We start from the raw sequence: 20,691 nt of genomic DNA on the forward strand, positions 1-20,691 counted from the left end.
TGTCGTGTCCCAGGCGGTCTGACGGAGGAACTACCGGCTGGATCAGGAAGCTCTCTCTCTGCCGTGCCGAGCGGCAAACAGCCGGCTGGTTTTTGCAAACGTTGAATTTGTTCCAACTTTTTATTTTGACTTTTCCTGCCAGCCAGTGCAGCGTCTGTACTGAGGTCCTGCATCAGAGCCGGCTGGGAGCGAGACCCTGTTCCACCTCCGGCTCCCTGACCAAACCCCCCCTGCTCACCACTGCACAGAGCAGCAACTGTATGGAAACAATAAGATGTTGGTTGCAGAGGTGCACAAACTTATTAAACCTAAATATGAAACGGGAGGGAGAGGAGCAGACGAGCCTCGATGGAACAGGGTGATCTTTTTTTTCTTCTTCTTTTTTAGTACCAAAAAAAATTGGCAATCGAAATGCTCCTTCGTTGCCAAAAGTAGTTCCATATTACACCTTGATGTGTGCGCACAAACGCTCACACACACACACACACACACACACACACACACACACTCAGACGCAATCACATGCACCTTCACTAGCGAAGAGGACACAACAGGATTGTGATGTTTTTCTACAATTGCTTCTCTGAGAATGTCCTTCATTTGTTTCCACGGTGGAGAAACACCGCATACAAGAATAAAAAAAGAAAACAATAAAAACACAAACATTAAGAAGTGAATCGCGCAAAAATATATATATAATATTTTCAAAAAAGAGGAAGTCAAGTCAAACCCCGCCCCCCCGTGAACCCCGGATCTCTTCCTCCCGTGATGCTCCCAGTCGTCCGCTATCCTAAAAAGTAGTTCTCGTGAAGATGCAAGAAATCTGGTTTTGAATTATGAAGACGAAGTTGCTTTTTTTTCCGAGACGCAAAAGCAAAAACACAGTGATGAGTTTGTGACAGAACTGTTATTTAACTGAAGCCGGACGAGCTCCTGGAAGCTTTATTTCTCAACAGCTCGTTGAGCGCTGGAGCCGCCGGCCGACAACGTGCACACACCTTATGCGTCCTGATAAAAGTAGTGAGATGACCACACATAAGTAGTAGATGACAGCCAACCGAACAGCTGTTAACCCTTTCAAACCAACCAATGACATGCGAGCTGGTTCGGTAAGCCCCGCCCCCCTCCCCTCCATCCCCTCATCCCAACGTCTATGTACAATATCTTACAGGAAGACATAAAAACATTGCTTTAAAACCAATTACAGAATAAAATACCTTACAGATTATTATTATTATTATGTCAATATTAATAACAATATTACAAAGGTTTTGTTTTTAAAGACTACCAAAATATACATTTTAGGTTTGTTTTTTTCTCCCACGTTTCCGCGATGCTCGAGTTAAAAAGAGGACTTTGTTGGATTTTGTTCTTCCTTTGTTTAAAAACGGTCGTCGGACAAACACCCTGTCGTCGCTCGGCTTCTTCTCTCGCTTCACATCAGTAACGGCTTCGGAGGATTTCATGATGAAACGACATATCACATTGAAATAAAATCATATTTAAAAAAAAAAAAAAGTAAAAACGTACAATGGTCCTCTGCGGCTTTGTTGACAAAGATGACAACCGGTCCTCAGAGATTTTTTTTTTTCTTCTTCTTTTCAGTTTTCTTTTCTCAGCTTCAAAAGAAAAATAATGGATAACAAAAGGGGGGCGGGGTCTAGTTATAACACTACATGAGGACAAAAGAGGAGAGACGGGGGACGTTATGTTGAAGTGAGATTAGTACAGCAAAAACAGAGTTCAGGATTTCAAAAAAAGATATTCAGTCGGTGGGTGGAGCCACAGGGAGCCGGTAGAGCCTGTGGCCGGCCAATCGGGTTGTGCCATCGGAGGGCAGCCAGCGTTTTGATTGGCTCGTCAGCAGAAGAGAGGCCCCTCCCAGCTTCAGTGACCTGTCGTCTCAGTGGTAGCCGTTAGTGAATGCAGTAGCAATCAGCGGGCCCTGGGGATACACGGACATGAGAGGGTACACTTTCTATTACATTTGTGAATAATACGTGCAGCCGAGCGAGTACTGAAGTGTGTGTGTGCACTTTGGGGGGGAGCACATGACCTACCCCTAGACCGTGACCAAACCCTGCGTTGGGGGAGGGGCTAGCGGCGCTCATGTAGCTGCCGACTCCTGAGTCCTGGTTGGCTGCGGCATACAGTTCAGCCATTGGTCCAGGGCTGCTGGTGTTCAGGAAACCAGCTGTGCGTGAAGGGGTGGAGCCTGAGAGACGGCGGAGACGAGTCAGGCTTCAGCATAAGAGGGCTTCACACACACACACACACACACACACGTCTAAAAATACTCTTGTATTTGTCCAAGCAGGACCATGTACACACACACATACCTCTAGCTACTGCGGCTGCAGCGGCTGCTGCCATTGGTCCGTAGGCAGTCAGGGGAATGGCTGAGGGTTACAAACAAACCAGGTTATTGCATCATCATTGAGGACGGCGCTCACATCAGATCACGAGTCACCATCTACAGCTCGCTGTCGGTCCACTTGACAGCTGTGCAAACATCTGCCGTCCGATTTAAATCCAGCTGGTGCAGCGCGCTACGGATCAAAACCACAGCGGCCAATACAATCTGACGCTGTGTGTTTTAAATAAGGAACAAAATCAACATCATGATGAGGAGAAGTACAACTCTGAGCCAGTAGATGGCAGTGTGCTCGTCCTCCGGCTGGAAGCAGATCCTAACTGGATGAATCATGAGAAGTTGGAGGCAGTGAAGACCTGTTCATGGTAATCAAAGTGATCATTTAGATCTAATTGAATTAGATGTTTCATTTCAATTGTACCTTAATTAATTAAATATAATATACAGTTAGGCTTAAGATTGACTTATTTGGGGTTTTAATACACTTTTTTGTATTATTTGAATGTAATTTATTTTTAAAACAATTGTATTTTAATACTTAATTCAAATGATTATTCTAAACACATTTTTCTTTGCTAGAAACCTTTTCGGTCGACTCTTAGTGGCACTTTGCTACTGCCACAGGATTCAGACAGAAAGTCATTTTAAAGGATCTTTTGAAGCGTTTCTAAAGATGCATTTTAGAAAACCGCTGAAAAAACACTTGACTGGAATTAATGGCAGGAAGTTACAGAGCTTGTTTTCCCTTGTTCCCTCTTATCACCTCGGTTATTAACACGCTGACTGTTTTCATCAAAGGCTTTGTCAGTTGACATGAAATTTAAACTTGATCTAAATCTAAATTTAAACCCTCTTCTTGGCAGCCATTTCATTTGACTACTCAATCCTAAAATGCTTGTTTTTTCTTTCTTGGAGGAAGAGGAGCACTGACCTGCCAGCTCAGCGGGGTGGGAAGATGTCATGAGCGGGGTCCTCTCTAAATGGAATTCTAGAAACAGAGAAGGTCGAGTAAAGGTCAGTCACCATGCAGCACAACGCCATCATGGACGCTCAGACAGTTAAACATCTACTGTGAGGATGAATGAAATAACGAGTTAAGATGGCTTTAAGTGCGCACGCTACAGCCTGTATCTTATAAACGTCTCAAGACACACAAAGAGTGCAAGAAATGTGAATGCTAACTTACCTGGGAATTGATAAGTGTAACCAGGTGCAATCCCAGAGTAACTGCGGCTGGTGTAGGTAGTAGTCTGGAACCCTGGGTAGCCTGTTAAATAAAACATAATTAACTCGCTGAATAAAGAGCCATGAAGACATGAAGACACAAACTTTAAGGAGGTTTTGACTTGTCTGACCTCAAGAACTTGCCTACTTGTAAGAGGATTTTCATCATGAACCTGTGCAGCCAATCACGTTGCGTGTGCTACCAGAGCTTTTCCTGTTTGATGACCCGCCTCCCATCAGCTATTTCCTTCTATGATGTCACATAATCGTTACTATATACTGTATACATTAGACCAGGTTATTTATACGCAGCCGTTATTAGGAATGCATACTTGAGATTCAGGTGTGTAGGTGTCTCTCTCTTTCTGGGTTCTTTTAAACCAGCCGGTGAGTATTCTGAGTTTATAGAGATTCTCTGGATCAATGAGTTACCACCTAATGCCAGTAGAGGGAGCCAAACACCCACGAATGACGGTTTGTTTTTCTCAATGAGGATGCTTTCAAACCATATTTCCCAGTGTGTAGAGCTCGGTCGACCTTCAGTCTGTGACCTCTAATTTTTTACATCGTAGATGGTAGTTTTATCCACTGGAGATGAGCACGTAGACGTCAGCTCACATATTCATATCAGCACAATTAAAAAAACAATTTTAGTTCAAGTGAACTGCATTTTCTTTTCCTTGACATTTAACGGGTGAAGTAAAGAAATACAGAATTGAAGGAGGAACAGAGGACATCCTGAACACGGCAGGCGTTCAGTTTTATATTGCAGCATCAAATAAAAAAGCACAAAACTGGACTAGATTTACATTAAATGTATAGCCAACAACTCATTTCTCTTACAGCCTGAAACCGGCCTATATTTTGACCAATGAAAATGAGAAATAACCCAAACTATCCTTTAATTAAACAGTTAAATACATAACTAACTGTGACATTACATGAAGACATATTTGTGCTCAAACTACCCACTAATGTCGATGTGTATGTTGTGTTGAGCTTCTGTACTTCAATGTATTTGCAATACGTATATATATATATATATATATCTGATATTGAATCTTACCCAGCATGCCGATGCCCAGCATGAAGGCATCCATCCCATAGGGCATCACCCGGGAGCGGCCTCTGGCTGAACCCGTCGGCGTCATCACTTCCTTGGGCTGGGCTTTCTTGCACTCCACCTAAGTAACAGGAGTGACCAGCGTTTATTATTAATTATAATCACAAATTAATCACAAATGGCAGAAGATTAAAGAGCAGCTCACACAAATCCAACACACCCCGAAGTAGAAGATGCTCAATATGACTTTTCCATGACTTTAAACCAAATGTCCATGACAAACATTTAGTGAAGTCTGGGTGTAAACAGTAAAAAGTGAGTAAATGTAGTATTTAAACTAACAATAGAATACAAAGCATACAGTAAACCTTAAATGACTCAAATGAATGAGACAATAGTTTGATTAAAAGAATAAACATTTATATAGATGCCTGTATGTATGCCTGCTTATATTTTGAGTCTTTCTTTTCAAATTAATTATTTCAAACTCAGCGTAAATGAACACATGAATATAACACATTTACATGACTTTTACTAAACTTTTGGGATATTATTTTTTTCAAGGACTTTTCCAGGCCTGGACATAACCATTTTAAAACGCCATGACCGTAAGAACCCTGCATACGTGTTGCTGCTGACATGCGTACCATTTTGTTGTTGATCTCGTGGAAGTGGATCTCACACACTTTCTCCACGACGTCTTCGTTCTCAAAGGTGACGAAGCCGAAGCCTGGAAGACACGAACAAACACAAACAGACTCAGTTAAAAAGTGGCATAAACACGTCAAAAGCCGTTTCCAACACAAAGCTAAAAGACATCAAGGCGCCTGTCAATCAAGGAGGAGCTGTTAAGGGGCGTGGCCCAGATTGAGCGTGATGATTGGTCGAAGAGCGTCAATGTCTCTCGCTCCACCCGACTCTTTTTCCTCCACCCGTCCCGTGAAGTCCAGAGTGAACCCGCTGACCTCCGAGAGGACGGAGCCGCTTCGCCTTCTCTCGCCTTCCCACTTCGTTTGAGGAAATAAATCTGCATTTTTATTTTTGTGGAAGTTCAGCGAGTGACTCCACCCCGCTGCGTCTCCTTTCATTTACGAGGACACGCTTGTATGAGTCCCCATTAACGTGTGGACACATTAACATAATGTGTGTGTGTGTGTGTGTGTGTGTGTGTGATAACTCTGCGTACGTACCTCTGTGTCTGTTGGTTGTTTTGTCAAACATAAGCATGGCATCATCGACCTGTGACAACGAAAGCAAAGAACAGATGAGCTTCGATATATTAACGCACACACACACACACACACACACACACACACACACCATTACACAGCATGGGGTGCCATTGTCCCTCTTTAGCACTGGAGTAAGAGGGGAAAACAGATGGAGAGGGTGGAGAGGGAGGGAGGGGTGACAGGTGACAAAGGAGGAAAGAAAAGAGAAAGAATGAGAGGGAGAGAAAGGAGGAGAGCGATGGAGATGGGAGGGAAGGAGGGAGGGAGGGGCTGTATAAAAATAAAATGAAATACAATCTATCAAGGTGAAGAATAAGTGAATGTTTCCCGTTCGAGGCGCTGGAGGAAATTCTTTCCCATTCTTTGCTCCGTCTCTGTCCTGCTCTCCCTCCCTCCCTCCCTCCCTCTCTCTCTCCCTTCATTTGTTCACCCTTGCTGTCTTTCTTTCCCTCTCAACAAACTTTACTATTCCCATGGAGACCCTGAAAAGAATTTCAATTAGAAAAACTCCCCCCCCCCCCCTCCTCCCTGCCTTCCCCCACCTCCCTCGCTAACTCATTTCAATGAAAAGAATGGAGGGGAAGGAGAAAAGTAGAGGAGGGAGAGAACGCATGGAGGAGAGGAGGAGAAGAGGGAAGAATCATAGCAGGTGAAGTGTTGTGATAAATGAACATTTTGGATCAGAGCAAATAGAACAAAGTGAACTAGTGTCTTTGTCAACACGCTCTGCTTTCATTCTTCTTCTCCCTCCACTTTCTTTTTTGCACTCACTCCACTGCCTATTCATATTCCTCCTCCTCCTCCTCCTCCTCCCTTCCACCCTCTCTCCTCCCTCCCTCCCTCACTTGTCCTTCACAAGCAGGAAAGTTAGGAGAGAGAGAGACAGAGCGAGAAGTAAAAAATGTCCGGTACAAACGTCAGAAAACACAGCTCTCGCTGTGTTTTCTGACGTTTGTACCGGACATTTTTTATTTTTTAAGTAAGGCGACGACATTCACACAACAATCTTCCTCCGTGAGCCGGATGACTACACGGCTATTTTCATGAGGCAGCAGGCGCTGAAACTCAAACTGGTGTAACGTGAGAGCCGGAGGCCGCCGGGCGACCAGGCACCGGATTTCTAACCTTTACTTTGAGACCAGGAACACACCGGCCTCAACGGAGAGATGGAACCATTTAAGCTGTTCTGGAGGAGGAAGGAGGCTGCGACCTCCATGACCCTTAAACGCTGCTCCTTGTGACACACACACAAGACACACACGCGCACACACACACAAAAACTGACACACAAACAGACACACACACACACACACAGACACAGAGTCACACACACATACACACACACACACACACACACACAAAAACTGACACACAAACAGACACACACACACAAAAACACACACACAAAAACTGAAACACAGACACAGAGAGTCACACACACATACACACACACAAAAACAGACACACACACACAGACAGACACATACACACACACACACAAAAACACACACACACACAGACAGACACATACACACACACACACAAAAACACACACACACAGACAGACACATACACACACACACACACACACACACAAACACACACACACAGACAGACACATGCACACACACATACACACACACACAAATACACACACACACACACACACAGACAGACACATACACACACACACACAAAAACACACACACACACACACACACACACACAGACAGACACATACACACACACACACACAAAAACACACACACACAGACAGACACATGCACACACACATACACACACACACACACAAATACACACACACACAAATACACACACACACACACACACACAGACAGACACATACACACACACACAAAAACACACACACACACACAGACATACACACACACACACACACAAAAACACACACACACAGACAGACACATGCACACACACATACACAAAAACAGACACACACACACAGGCATAGAGAGACACACGCACACACACATAGACAGACACATACACACACACACACACACATAGACAGACACATACACACACACACACACACACAAACAGACACACACACATACACGCACACAGACACAGAGAGAGACACGCACACACCATACCCCCCCCCCCCTTCCTCCCTCTGTCCTTCATTCAGTTTTTACCCCCCCCCTCCTCCTCCTCTTCCTCCTCCTCCCCCCTCTCTTCCTCCCCCCCCTCTCTCCTCTCTCCTCCTCCTCCCCCTCTCTCCTCCCTCTCTCCCCCTCTCTCCTCCTCCCCCCCTCTCTCCTCCTCCTCCTCCTCTCTCCTCCTCTCTCCTCCCTCTCTCCCCCTCTCTCCTCCTCCCCCCCCCCTCCCCTCCTCCCCCTCCTCCTGCCTTCCACCCTTCCGGTCGTCCAAACTCAATGACACAGCAGAGAGCAGGACAGTAAGTAGACAGCTGCGAGCCGACATGTTATCATAAGAGTAGAGTTACAGCACAGCCTCCCTCCGTTAGCATTAGCATCCATCCAGCATTAGCATCTATCCGGGAAGAGATGGCCGACGGTCCGGGGAGCTTTTGGACCACATCTCTGCAGCCAGAGAGCAAAGACCCCGCGCTAATGCGGCCGAGCGTCCTCTTCTCAGCTTTGTGGAGGGCGAGCAGGCCGCACGCCGGCCTGCTCGCCCTCCACAAAGCTGAGAAGAGGACGCTCTCCGATGTCCGCGGCACCGGGGCGCCGTAAGACAATCTGATCGCAAAGCCGCGGGGGTCTGAGATCGGCGGCTCGGTCGCTAACTAGTCGCTAAAAGAGTTAAGGTCATATTCCTGTTGTGACATTCTGGGTCGGCCGCGATCGTACGCGAGGGTCAGCGTGACACATATCCAGCTTTTAGTGAAGCGTGCAGCTTTTGTCTGAAAGAACAAGCGTTCGCTGACAAGTTCATTACACTTTTCTGCCAGATTATGAAAGGTGGCATTCACATTTTTTTCCCTCTTCCCCCTTCTGTCTCCTCACATCTCCCTCTTTCATTCTCTCTCTCCCCCTCTCTCTCCAGCCACCGCTCTCTAAACAGGCCAGCAGACAAAGTGTTCAGTCAAGCCTCCTAATCGCCGGCTCACATGGGTGAGTGGAGTCCAACTTTTCCCGTCTGCCCCGGTCCCAACGCTGCATTTTTCATCTTATCCGCTCCTTCCTTTTTGCTCGCTGCTCTGACCCGTCGATTTCAGAAGAGGGATTTTAAATAGTTTTCACAGAAGGTACTTTTAGGAATGCGGGATAAACAAAAGAATCACACATGCAACCTTTGGGTTGCACATAGCTGAAACGCTAATCATCACACTGGCTAACTGCATGCCTGATTACCTGTGAAAAAACACACTCCCAAAACAAGGGAGGTGCTTTCACCCCTCAAACATGGCTGCCGGCACGCTGCAGTCCTATCGCCCCGAAGACTTTTACACTCTCATATGTTGGACTAAAGCACCTGCGGGTTCCTCCCGAGCAGCGCCTCAGCCTCGTGAAAGTTTGCGTAGGTGCGCCTTCAGAACTATCCTCCGGAAAATAAACCACGGCGAGTATCAAAGCGCCGCAGCGAACGCACAGTGCATTCTGTGTTTTCCTTCTGCGAGGCGGTGCCGCGGTATGAAAATAAACAGGACTCGGAGTCCCACTGCATCCTAACCTGCGAGCTTGTAAACCAGGCTCAGATAATAAACAAGGAATAGCTCCCGCCCGGCAGGAATGCGCTGTGGGATCGGCGCTGTCCGCGATACGGCTTTGGTCTCACGTGTCCAAGCCGTCCGAATGTTCCCTCATCCTGCGGAGGAGGCCGTGTTGTCTTAGACACGAGAGCTGCCATTTTATCAAAAACACAAGGCAGGCAAACACGACACATGGGGCGCACCTTTTACGAGGACTCCATCCAGGCCCACCAGGACCCGGGGTTTTGGGAAGATGTGAATCTGAAATATGGTGATTCCTCAAACGTGAGTCAGAGGAAGCACAACCAGACACGAGCTGCTGGTTTCCTCCGATCCATCTGAAGCCATGTTCAGACCGTGTTCCTGCTCACACACCAGCAGCAGGAACACACACTTCCACTGTAACGCTCTCGTGCACACACCCTTCTTTCCATTCATGCAAATGCACACTTCTTAGAGCGCGGCACACCTGGCGATCTCCAATTTCACTTCAATCGGTCTCAAAAAATATTATTTAGTTCAGTTAAATACTCTTCCCTGCCAGTTGGTAGCGCAGTGATTAGCTACCATATCTGCTGTGTTATGCTACAATGTGACATTTTGTAACTTTTTTTGGTTGTTGGTGTGCCGCTGGATTCTTTTATTGTAGAAAATGTGCCCGAACGGCTCAAAAAAAGGTTGAAACACACAGTCTTAGACAATTCTTTTCCCCCCCAAGGAAACAAAAAAGAAAAAACACCCCACTGGATTACAGCAGGACAATGGCCGAAAGCAGGTCACCACGGCAACAAGCATAGAGGGACCGGAGCATGGTGTGTGTGTGTGGGATGTCCTAGGTAGTGGTTTGGGCTAAGATGGGGGAGGGGTCACAGGAGCAGCTGTTGCATCTGATTAGTTCACGCTGAAGAGGCACAGAAGTCCACACACACACACACACACACACACACCAGAAGTAGCCAGGTTCAGCGTGAGCAACACTTTGATACATTTGTGGCCCATCAGGTTGGTGTGTTTTCACTTTTCCTCTCCTCTATCTCAACATTCCTGCTCCTCTCTGCCCTTCCACCCCTCCCTCCCTCCCTCCCTCCCTCTCTCCGCGGGGGGTTTGCTTCTTCCCTTTCATTCCCCCCTCTTCTCTTCCCCTCCTCTGGCTGCCTCCCTCTCCCCGGCCACTCATCTGTCTCCACAGCATGTTTGCCTTTCACCAGATTTCATTCAACGGAGGAGCGGCGCAGGACAAATGAAGAGCCCCCAGAAACCAAGATGTGATTGTAAAAGAGCAAAGCAGCGAACAAAAGAGATAAACTAACAAACTAACTAGTGCTGCAGCTGGCAGAGAAGATCCTCAAGGACCAGAGCATTTCATCTCCTTCCTCTTAGTGTTTAGTCCCTTCTTTCTCTCCAGTCCCCCTAAATGTTCGCAGCTTGTTCTCTGACAGTCGGCGCCCTTTTTTGCACTTTTTCCCTGTGCCTCGATCAAATAAAAAGAGTGGAACCAAAAGGAGCAAAACAAGCTTTTCAAAAGCCGAGAGATATCAAAGGGATCGGGCCAACAGATGAATATAATCCATCAAAGGTGCACAGTCCATTAGAGCGCTGGGTCCCAAGCAGGGCTGCAGCGCCGGGACCCCAGTGGCTACTTCTGCTGCTCCCCGTCAGCAGGTGCAGAGATTGTAGCTTAAGCAATTTGATCAAATAGATTTTTCGCTTTAATTCTTTCTTTTAACACGACAACATGTGGAATCGGCTTTGCACCTGAACGCCACACGCTGCGCCTAAGAGTGTGTTGCATGTAGCGTTAGCTCAAAGTAGCCTCCTGTTGACGCATTGGACACGAGCTCATAGTGATGGATAAACATTTAAAATAGCTCACAGCTAATCGTAGCACAAATGCTAACTGACCAAAACCAATGCAAAATCATTCTAATGACTTTATAATACATTTCGAACACATTGCTCAGGGTTGTTGATGTGGCAGGATGCCAGATTCGTGCCAGTGTTACCTTTCCAAACTGGTCGAAGTAATGCTTCACATCTTCGATGGTGGTATTGACCGACAGTCCTCCCACAAAGATCTTCTTTGTCCGGGTCACCAGCTAGAAACACGGAGGACGGAGAAGGCATCGTTTACCACTAATCACATTAGTGAGGGGGCAGATGCTGCCGATAAAGAAACGGTGTGTTTGGTCTCTGAAAGCTCTTTGGGGCGTTCCACCTAATTCACTTCAGTTTAAGGGCGGCTACATTTCAGGCTGCGGGGCGTACAGGTGACTACTGTGTGTGTGTGTGTGTGTGTGTGTGTGTGAGAGAGACAGGGTTCACACACATCTTGACCAATGGATTCCATGACTTTTCCATGACTTAAGACCAAATTTCCATTACAAACATGTTGTAAAATCTGGGTGTAAACAGTAAAAAGTGAGTAAATGTAGTATTTAAACTAACAATGAGAACACAAAGCATACAGTAAACCTTAAATGACTCAAATGAATGAGACAATAGTTTGATTAAAAGAATAAACATTTATATAGATGCCTGTATGTATGCCTGCTTATATTTTGAGTCTTTCTTTTAAAAGCATATTCATTATTCCAAACTCAGCGTAAATGAACGTCATGAACGTCATGAACACATGAATATAACACATTTACATGACTTTTACTAAACTATTGGGATTTTTTTTCTTCCAAGGACTTTTCCAGGCCTTGAAATAACTATTTTTAAAATTCCACGACCGTAAGAACCCTGGTGTGTGTGTGTGTGTGTGTGTGTGTGTGTGTGTGTGTGTGTGTGTGTGTGTGTGTGTGTGTGTGTGTTGGCTGCTGCTGGGCGGGGTCAGGTCACGGGGTCACGGTGTCAGTGGACAAGTGGATTGCCGCTCATCGCAGGTCAGCGGTCTGACTCTAATCCCAGCCAACCGGCGCTGAGTGATGAGCGGCGACACATCATGACATCATCACTACTCGTCTTCGCTCGTTAACCCTTTCGGGGCGCACTCACCTTCGGCTGAGCGCGGCGGGGGAACGCCACCTTCGGGTCGATCTGTGGGGGAGAGATGAGGGGAGATTTTAAAAAGGAGGGAGACGGTAAAACATCGCTGCTCTTGAAACGACGTCCCCATTCAGAGACATGTGACTGTGACATGTGCAATGTGTGTTTGTTTTGTTCATCTGGCGTTACTAAAACACAACATGTGAGAAAGTATTAACGAGAACGCATTGTTACTAAACCAAAGGAAGAGAATATTGTACAGATGTCACTTTAACATGTTTGTCTGAGCACTTTATTTTATACTTAATGTACTATCTATTGCGCTGTTGTTGTCGTTGATCGTCTCCTCTGATGAATAATGCTGTGCGCCTTCCTCCAAGAAAAAATCCTTGTTTGTGTAAACATACCTGGCGAACAAATGGTTCTGATTCCCTGATTCTGATGCATTAATAAATGTACATGATTTCTTTAGTTTGTCTCCAAAGTACTGTGTCATAAAAAAGTGCACTCAGTTCAAAATCATATTTATAACATTGCCGTTTTAAAAGTCTAAACAATAGATCACCAGTGAACAGAAGCTGAGGTTTATTGGCGCAGAGACAGGCCTCTACCTGCTGTCCAGTAGCGGGTCATGTGATCACGGTAACGGAATTTGGCTCCGGGGCGCCGATGAATTATCACACCGGTAACTAACTAGAATGACTTACAACACAGAGCCTGTGAGTCTGAGCCCGTCTGAAGGCCTGCAGGTCCACAAATAGAACGAATGCTAATCTGAGCGCATGTATAGTAGACCCTTGTTTATGCAAGCGCCCCAAAAACAGCCGAACAAACAGGCGTAGGGAGCAAAACACACAGAGACGTGAATATGTGCATTCTCTAAACTGTGCCGAGACCAAACTAAATGCATCTCCGCCACAAACGAGACGGCGCCGCCCGGCGACCAAGATGAGCGTTTCATATCCCCAATACACTTCAGACGGATGTGTGCTTTGTAAAATCTCACAAAATCCAGACAACCTCCATTTTGGATTAGCCAGTTTTTGACTGTATCCATATTTCTCCCAAGTGGAATGTCTCCGCTGTGGTCAAGGTTACAGATAAAATTAGAAGCAAATGAGTTTTGAACGAGCCGGCCTTTAATAATGCTAAATATGCAAAGCCTGGCCTGGCATTTTAAAATGTGCGAGGAATCTCGTGTTATTCTCGAGCCGACGAGAGAGATGATTTTAGGTCACAGGACCTTGTGGTGTATTATGGTCTTAGAGTTCCATCTTTGTTCTGATAATTGGATGTGTGAAGTGAAAGCCCTCGCGTCTCACACGGCCGCTATCAGAGGTATTGAATTGATATTGGCAACTCAAAGAGAGCCTATCAAACGGCCAGAAATAAGTACTTTTAACGTGAACGACACACACAACACAAGAAGGGTGTTCATTCAATATTCTCACAATCCTTTCATCTCTTTCCTGAGATGATTCCCGGCTTCTGATGACAAATCTACAGACACAAATATCCCTGGAGGACCTTTAAGTAGCTCGGCTTTAACGCTGCCGTGTAACTAAGATGCAGCTGCAGCAGCGCCCTTGGAAGGGGATTGCAGAAGGTCTTTGCACCTTGAAGTGGGGCACAAAGACAAGAGGAGCGGTGTCACCTCCAGCTGGTCCGAGCACAAAGACGAAGGTGACAAGGACACGCAAAACGGCCTCAGCGGTGCGGCCAATGGCGACGCAGCAGCGCTTCTTCCTCGGCCGAACGCAACAGAAACAGACGCGTGGCTCCGCACTCCCATTGTTACCCATGCGGTGACCTCATCAGAAACGATGATAGCAAAAGAGCCGATGAAGCCATTTTTATACAGTGCAAGTCTCCCGGTTTGCAGTACACGTCGAGTGCAGCTGTTTCCAGGCCGCGCGTCGTGGCAGAAACACACCAAGCGATAACAAAAGAAAGGAGAAGCTGCAGCGACCCGACAGACTCACAGGAGACGGCTTCTGCAAGAGGCGGCAACGGTCTATTCGTGGTTAAATGGTGTGTTTATAAGTTGCAAATACTTATTTTTCTCCACCTCCTTGCTTTACAAAACAGTCTGGGTGTGAAGTGCAGAACTGAGAGACTGTGAGCAATGACATCGCTCAGAAACCGGCTCTCCCGTCGGACACACGGCTGCAGTCTGCATGTCTACAGCACATCAGATTTTCCAAAAAACGGTTTCCAACGAGCCGAATGCATACAAACATACAACAGCTTTTTACCCAATTGAACAGACATGTCTGGGTCCGGAGTGAGTGATCAGTAGATGTAGATTATATCAAAAACAATATGTATACAGTATAAAGTGATGTACTACAAACTACTGTTTAAAAGACAGTAAAAATATATATATTTGTTGGCTTATGCAGAAGATGAAACACCTGACGTCATCACATTGATGCAACATCCTTGCTAATGTGATTGAAACACATTAACAAGACACAAACAGTGGAGAAAGATCAGACCCATATTTCACATGTTGTCAAAACACCATTATTTCAAAGCTTTTAAATCATCATAAGCTCCTAAAAAACATCCTAAACACAGAAGGTTACCAACTAGACTAGGTTAGGCCTAATATCTGTAGTAGTGCTACTGCGGCTACAGTCATGCCATGCTGTTAACAAATCATTCCACTTCAGCGAAAAAACAGAATATATCTAACATGTAATTTCTAAATCTGGCTGTACTCAAAAGGAAGGCTGTAATGAATGAAAACTAAAGCGTCTATCAGCCTGGAGGAACACAGATAGGCCACAAAGCAAAACAAGCAGAATGACGTAGCCAGGTCACCGTTTGCAACACTCAGGAATATCTCTTCGGAGGTTTGGCGTTTGAGAAGCGGCTCGTGATCGGTGTTTAAACGTTAGCAGGAAGAAAGAAAGGAAAAGTCTCTCTCCTCAGAGTTATGACTGAGTGCTCTTGAAATGGTCTGACTAACATCCTGCGTTCATGACATCCAACCTCCGCTCGATCTAAAGTAGCGTCGTGAAGGCAGAGCCTACGGTATGATTGTTTTTTTTAGTGGTTTAGCTTTGGAGGACGAGACTAATCTACGACCAATAGTCACCTCGCGTGGCCCAGCACGTCCACCACGGGCACAGACTGGAAAACACAGATGTAAAGAAATTGGACGTCAAATCAATGGGTGGATGAGAAGGGAAAGAGAGATGAGTGTGAACATGAGGGAGCACGGGGAGAGAGAGCAGGCATTCATTTGGAAAACAGAGTCCGCCCATGAGAAAGTGGGCCTGTCCGGCGCGGCGGGGCCGTCCCAGCAGGCAGCCCCTCTGATTTCATTAATTAACAGGACAAAGAGTACAAAACAGATGGGCCCGTCGAGGAACTGGGGCTCCCGTGCTACCCTCCCCAACACACACACACACACACACACACACACCAATACATGTACACAAAGTGACGCATATATGTAATTAAATAAGCAAGCATCCACACATACACACTAATCCACCTCCACCGACAACAAGTGTATTGCCGTCGCCGCCACATGTAGACGTCCGACCTCATTGGCCGATCTGCCAACAAAATGGCAAACACCCCCCACTGATACACGCAAAAAAACAAACAAAAAAGGCACCACAGGCCGCCCCATTATGGCGATATAATCAATATAAGCTAAACAAAAAGCCATAAACAGAAGAGGAGACAAAAGCAGTTGGCTTGTCAATGCATGCACGCAGGGGGAGAGGCTGGGGTTTGGGCGCAGGCCAGCGGGGTCAATCTGCACAGCCGAACAATGGCACAGTAATTAGTTAACGAAGCTCACTAATGAGGACCCCCCCCTTCCTCCCACAACCCCACCCCGGTAACCCGGCTGCCTCGTCAGGTCATGTGTGGTGGAGAACGGAGAGAGAACCCGGATCCACCGTCAGACCAGGCCTCGGCTTTATCGCCGGATCTGAGGCCCGAGCGTGGACCTCGGACGGCCAATCCAGTTTGTTTCCCTCAATCGGATTAGCTGCTCTTCAGATCTATACTAATTACAGCATGGGAGCGGGCCTCCCTCCCTCTCTCGCCTCTACCTTCTCCATCCCCCCCATCTCCGATTTTGTCCACGTCAGCACTAACGGCTAATCTCCAGTCGGGAGCGAGCTCAACTCTCCACCAGTCAGGTGTTGGACCGGTAGCCAACGGTAGCACACGCCGCCACGGTGTATATATATATATATATATATATATATAAATATATATATTAACATATTAACAGCGTGCTGATGACCAGTTACTACCCACTGCAACACGTTTACCGGGTCTAAACCGAAGCAAAATCAAAGAAAAGAATCTTCTGCATGTTGCTTTATTTTTGTTGGGGTTATTTTGGACACGGCCCTTCCAAAAAGAACAAATTAGTATCATCTACTGTACTGTTAACACGGCTTAACAAATTGCTTTATTTATCATAAGCACAGCAACAACAAAAAGTGCACAAATAAATCCATCACGCATTGGGGAACAAAAGTGCCAGATTTCATGTCAAATTGCCACGAGCTGAACACTCTCACCCCAGAAATACCAACAACAAACAAGCTAAAATCCCCCGTAGCTGATCGGCGTTTCAGAGAATGTCGGTTCTTATCCTCTTCGTCTTCCCCGAGAAAACCAATACCAGTTGTGCCCTTCTTCTCTGTCCAGAGACGGCGCCGCCCTCGGGCCGACAGGAAGTCTAACCTGCGACCGAAACAACAGCCTCGCTCTAAAAACAATACACACCTCTCATTTGTTGTATTTGAATTCCTGGCCCCTCCCACAGCGACTCTAATGTCCGATGTGCTTTCTAGTGGAGGATGAAACCATATTGTAAATGTGTACATCACTTGACCGGGCCATGAACCGTGGCTCCAGGTGACGTAGTTTACACAGTTGCTCTGTGACGTCCACCTCCCTCTCTCTCTCTCTCTCTCTCTCTCTCTCTCTCCCTCCTTCCCGTTTCAGGCCTTCGCCGTTTGTCTTTTCCTCGCGAAAAAACAAAAGGCTCGGCTTAAAAAGAAGGGAAAGAAAAATCAGAGCATCGAATATTCTTCCTCATTCCAGGGAGGAATGTCCTTCTCACATCTGCTGATCAAACAATAGCCGTCATCCCCTAAACTACAGAGTCTCTGCAGGTGTGAGGGAGACACAAAGTGCACGGAAATAAATAAATATGGGAAATAATTAAACTGGGACAGGTGTTGGAGACGTTACAGAGAGGCTTGACACTGATCCCGTAAAGCTACGCATGTTATTAAAAAATATTCGCTCCAACGCCACAGACTTTGACCCACAGTTGACTCTAAGCTTTGATAAAAAAAAATAAAAAAAATACTATTGAAAAGGCTTTATTCATAATTATTCATAAGCAAAAGCAAAGCCGTGTTGAGCTGTTGAGGAATGAGCCGTTTCTCTGTTGAATCAGAGATGTTTGACGTATTGTCGTAGAGTTAGACTACATGCAATATATTAAAAAACATTATTACTGCCTTCAACAATAGAGGTGAGAGCTGGACAGAAATCTAGCTTCTTTATTCCCACAACTGGAAGGACAAAATGGCAACCACAGCCTGGGTGGATAAACGTTGCCCCGGCGTGCTTCCCCCACAGACTGCTGCCACAACAGCCTGAGCAACCAAAGCTGCACATTATTATTGTTATGCTGTATTTTGGTTTATAACAGGGCGGCTGAAGCCAACCAAGCCAGCGTTCACATGGCACACACCTCTTCACCTGGGGTTTAATAGGTAATGTGACTCACTGAGTAACAGCAAGTTGCTCCCAAGCTTACTGAAGAAAAAAGAAAAAAGACAAATTACGAGCAGCAACACTTATTTTTGTAATAAACCTCACAAGCAACTGTGCAGAAAAGATCCAGCTCTGCAAATAAATCTAAACATTCAAAAAACACAGATAACAACGCTAATCGTACACACACACACGTAACAAACATTATCTGTGTGTGTGTGTGTGTGTGTCAGAGCTCTGCTGCCCAACCGAGCCGAGTGTCTTTAAGTTGATGCAAAATAGCTCAGAAGTTGTTATGGAGACATAAATCCCATCAGGCCGTGCGGCGTCTCCCGTGGCTCGCGTCACCCCCAGCAACAGGCTTGCTCCAACAACTAAACCAGCTGCACCCTCCTCTCCACCCCTGGGCTTTCTGTGCCGCCGACTTTCACTCTCAAATGATCCTATTGTGTGTGTGTGTGTGTGGTTTCGGAGAGAGGCCACAATCTGACACACCCAGGCCACCGTTTCCAGAGCTAACCTGCGCCACCAAGACAGACGACAAGTTCACCGATGTTCTGACCCGAGTCGGCGGCTCTGACTCCAACCGGCAGGGATCCACACCCATGCCGGTTGGAGTCAGAGCCGCCGACTCGGGTCAGAATATCGTGGGTAAAGGTGCACTGCGTTGTGTAGCCGAGCACGAGCGACCCCGCGACCTCTACCCGGCAACTCGTCGGTTTCATTTAACCCCACGCTTGAATCCTCGTGTCAAATCACAGAAGTTTGTTCAAACAAAAACCTTCGACTCAGACTTGTTTCCTTCCCTCGAAAGTTTGTTTTTTCTTCTTCTTCTGAGAGAAAACGGCTGCTGATATTTTCTATAAAAGAAAACCTGCGAGCTCTCTGCATGCATAAACCCTCTAAGGGGTCTCTGCATAAACCTTGTAAGGGGTTTATGCAGGGGGGCTCCTACCCCTATTCAGGTCCCCCCAGATAACCATGGTGATGAAGACCAAGAAAGAACGCTTTCATGTTGGCGCCCTGAACCAGGATTTGTAGGGGAAATGAGCAGAGGGGAGGAGGGGGCGGGAGGGAGGGAGGGCTCAGCTTTACAAGCCACACGGTGGGAGGCAAAAATGCACCGAGGGAGAATAAAAAAAAAAGTGTGGAAAAGTTGCCCAACACAAGTCGCCGTGAGCAGCTTCCGGCTCCTCAGAAAAAAAAAGGTGGAAACTCACCGTTTTGGAGTCCAGCTCGTGTCTGTTTTGCGCCAGAACTTTCTCCACGCCGGCCTGCTCTGCGTACGTCACGAACCCGAACCCCCTGGGGAGCAAGAGACGGGTCAGACACCGGATCACATGACTCTAAACAACATGTCCATGTGTGAAACCTCAGTGTGAGAAAATGTAGTATTTAAACTAACAATGAGAATACAAAGCATACAGTCAACTTTAAATGACACAAATTTCTTTAAAAAGCATATTCAATATTTCAAACTCAGCGTAAATGAACTTCATGAACACATGAATATAACACATTTACATGACTTTTACTAAACTTTTGGGGATTTTATTATTGTCAAGGACTTTTCCAGGCCTGGAAATAACCATTTTAAAATTCCATGACCTTTCCAGGTTTCCCATGACCCTGGATATATATATTATATATATATATATATATATTATATATATATATATATATATATATATATATATATATATATATATATATATATATATATATATATAGATAGATAGATAGATAGATAGATAGATAGATAAATGTAAACTCTGCCAAGTCAGAATGCAACATCTTGGAGTAGCATGGAGCGCACGAGGCCCTCGGTGATAGGCCGGCGGCGCGCACACGCCTCCTTCTTACCTCGACCGCTTGGTAACGGGATCCCGCATCACCATACACTCCTTCACCTCGCCGAATTTACAGAAGTACTCCTTCAAGCCCTCTGCGGAGACAGACAGACGGTGAAATAACCCCCACACACCGGATGAGACTCTTCCCCCGGGCCCGCGGCGGGCTGCGCGTGCAGCCGGCGGCCGGAGACAGACAATGGGGTCGCGCGGACCACGTTGTGTTCGCGCCCCCTCCTCCCGGTCCTCAGAGACCGTGCACGGGCTATCTGGCCATAATTAAGGCCCTGCGGACCACCAACACAAAGCTACACTTTGCAGACGACAACACTGCGTGCGTGCGTGCGTGCGTCCGCCTGCGCTCGCGCGTCTTACAATAAATGAATGGGAACAATAAGGAAAACAACATGCGCGCGCGCGCCCGGGCATCGATACGAGCCGAGCCGAACTTCTGCTTTAACAGCCGAATGATCGATCTGATCACCACG

At 46.4% G+C, this 20,691-nt stretch overlaps 1 protein-coding gene across 3 annotated transcripts; it reads right to left on the minus strand.

Moving 5' to 3' along the window:
- Window positions 1–1,817: 1,817 nt before the first annotated feature.
- On the minus strand, window positions 1,818–20,260 carry LOC306736124 (RNA-binding protein Musashi homolog 1-like). 3 transcript variants are annotated; one of them, XM_079217724.1, is made up of 12 exons: window positions 20,217–20,260; window positions 19,574–19,658; window positions 12,594–12,635; window positions 11,597–11,689; window positions 5,852–5,900; window positions 5,309–5,391; window positions 4,665–4,782; window positions 3,561–3,641; window positions 3,306–3,362; window positions 2,334–2,399; window positions 2,061–2,215; window positions 1,818–1,945 (listed from the first exon to the last, which is right to left on the minus strand). In XM_079217724.1, exons 1-12 carry the CDS (start codon window positions 20,249–20,251, stop codon window positions 1,904–1,906), a joined length of 906 nt encoding a protein of 301 aa, XP_079073850.1. In that variant the 5' UTR covers window positions 20,252–20,260; the 3' UTR covers window positions 1,818–1,903. The 3 variants fall into 3 exon arrangements, with proteins under 3 accessions (XP_079073850.1, XP_079073852.1, XP_079073851.1); XM_079217726.1 differs by lacking the exon at window positions 3,306–3,362; XM_079217725.1 differs by lacking the exon at window positions 3,306–3,362 and having other exon boundaries at window positions 2,298–2,399.
- Between the last annotated feature and the right edge of the window lie 431 nt (window positions 20,261–20,691).

The sequence above is a fragment of the Taurulus bubalis genome (assembly GCF_910589615.1).
Source record: "Taurulus bubalis genome assembly, chromosome: 5".
NCBI lineage: Eukaryota > Metazoa > Chordata > Actinopteri > Perciformes > Cottidae > Taurulus > Taurulus bubalis.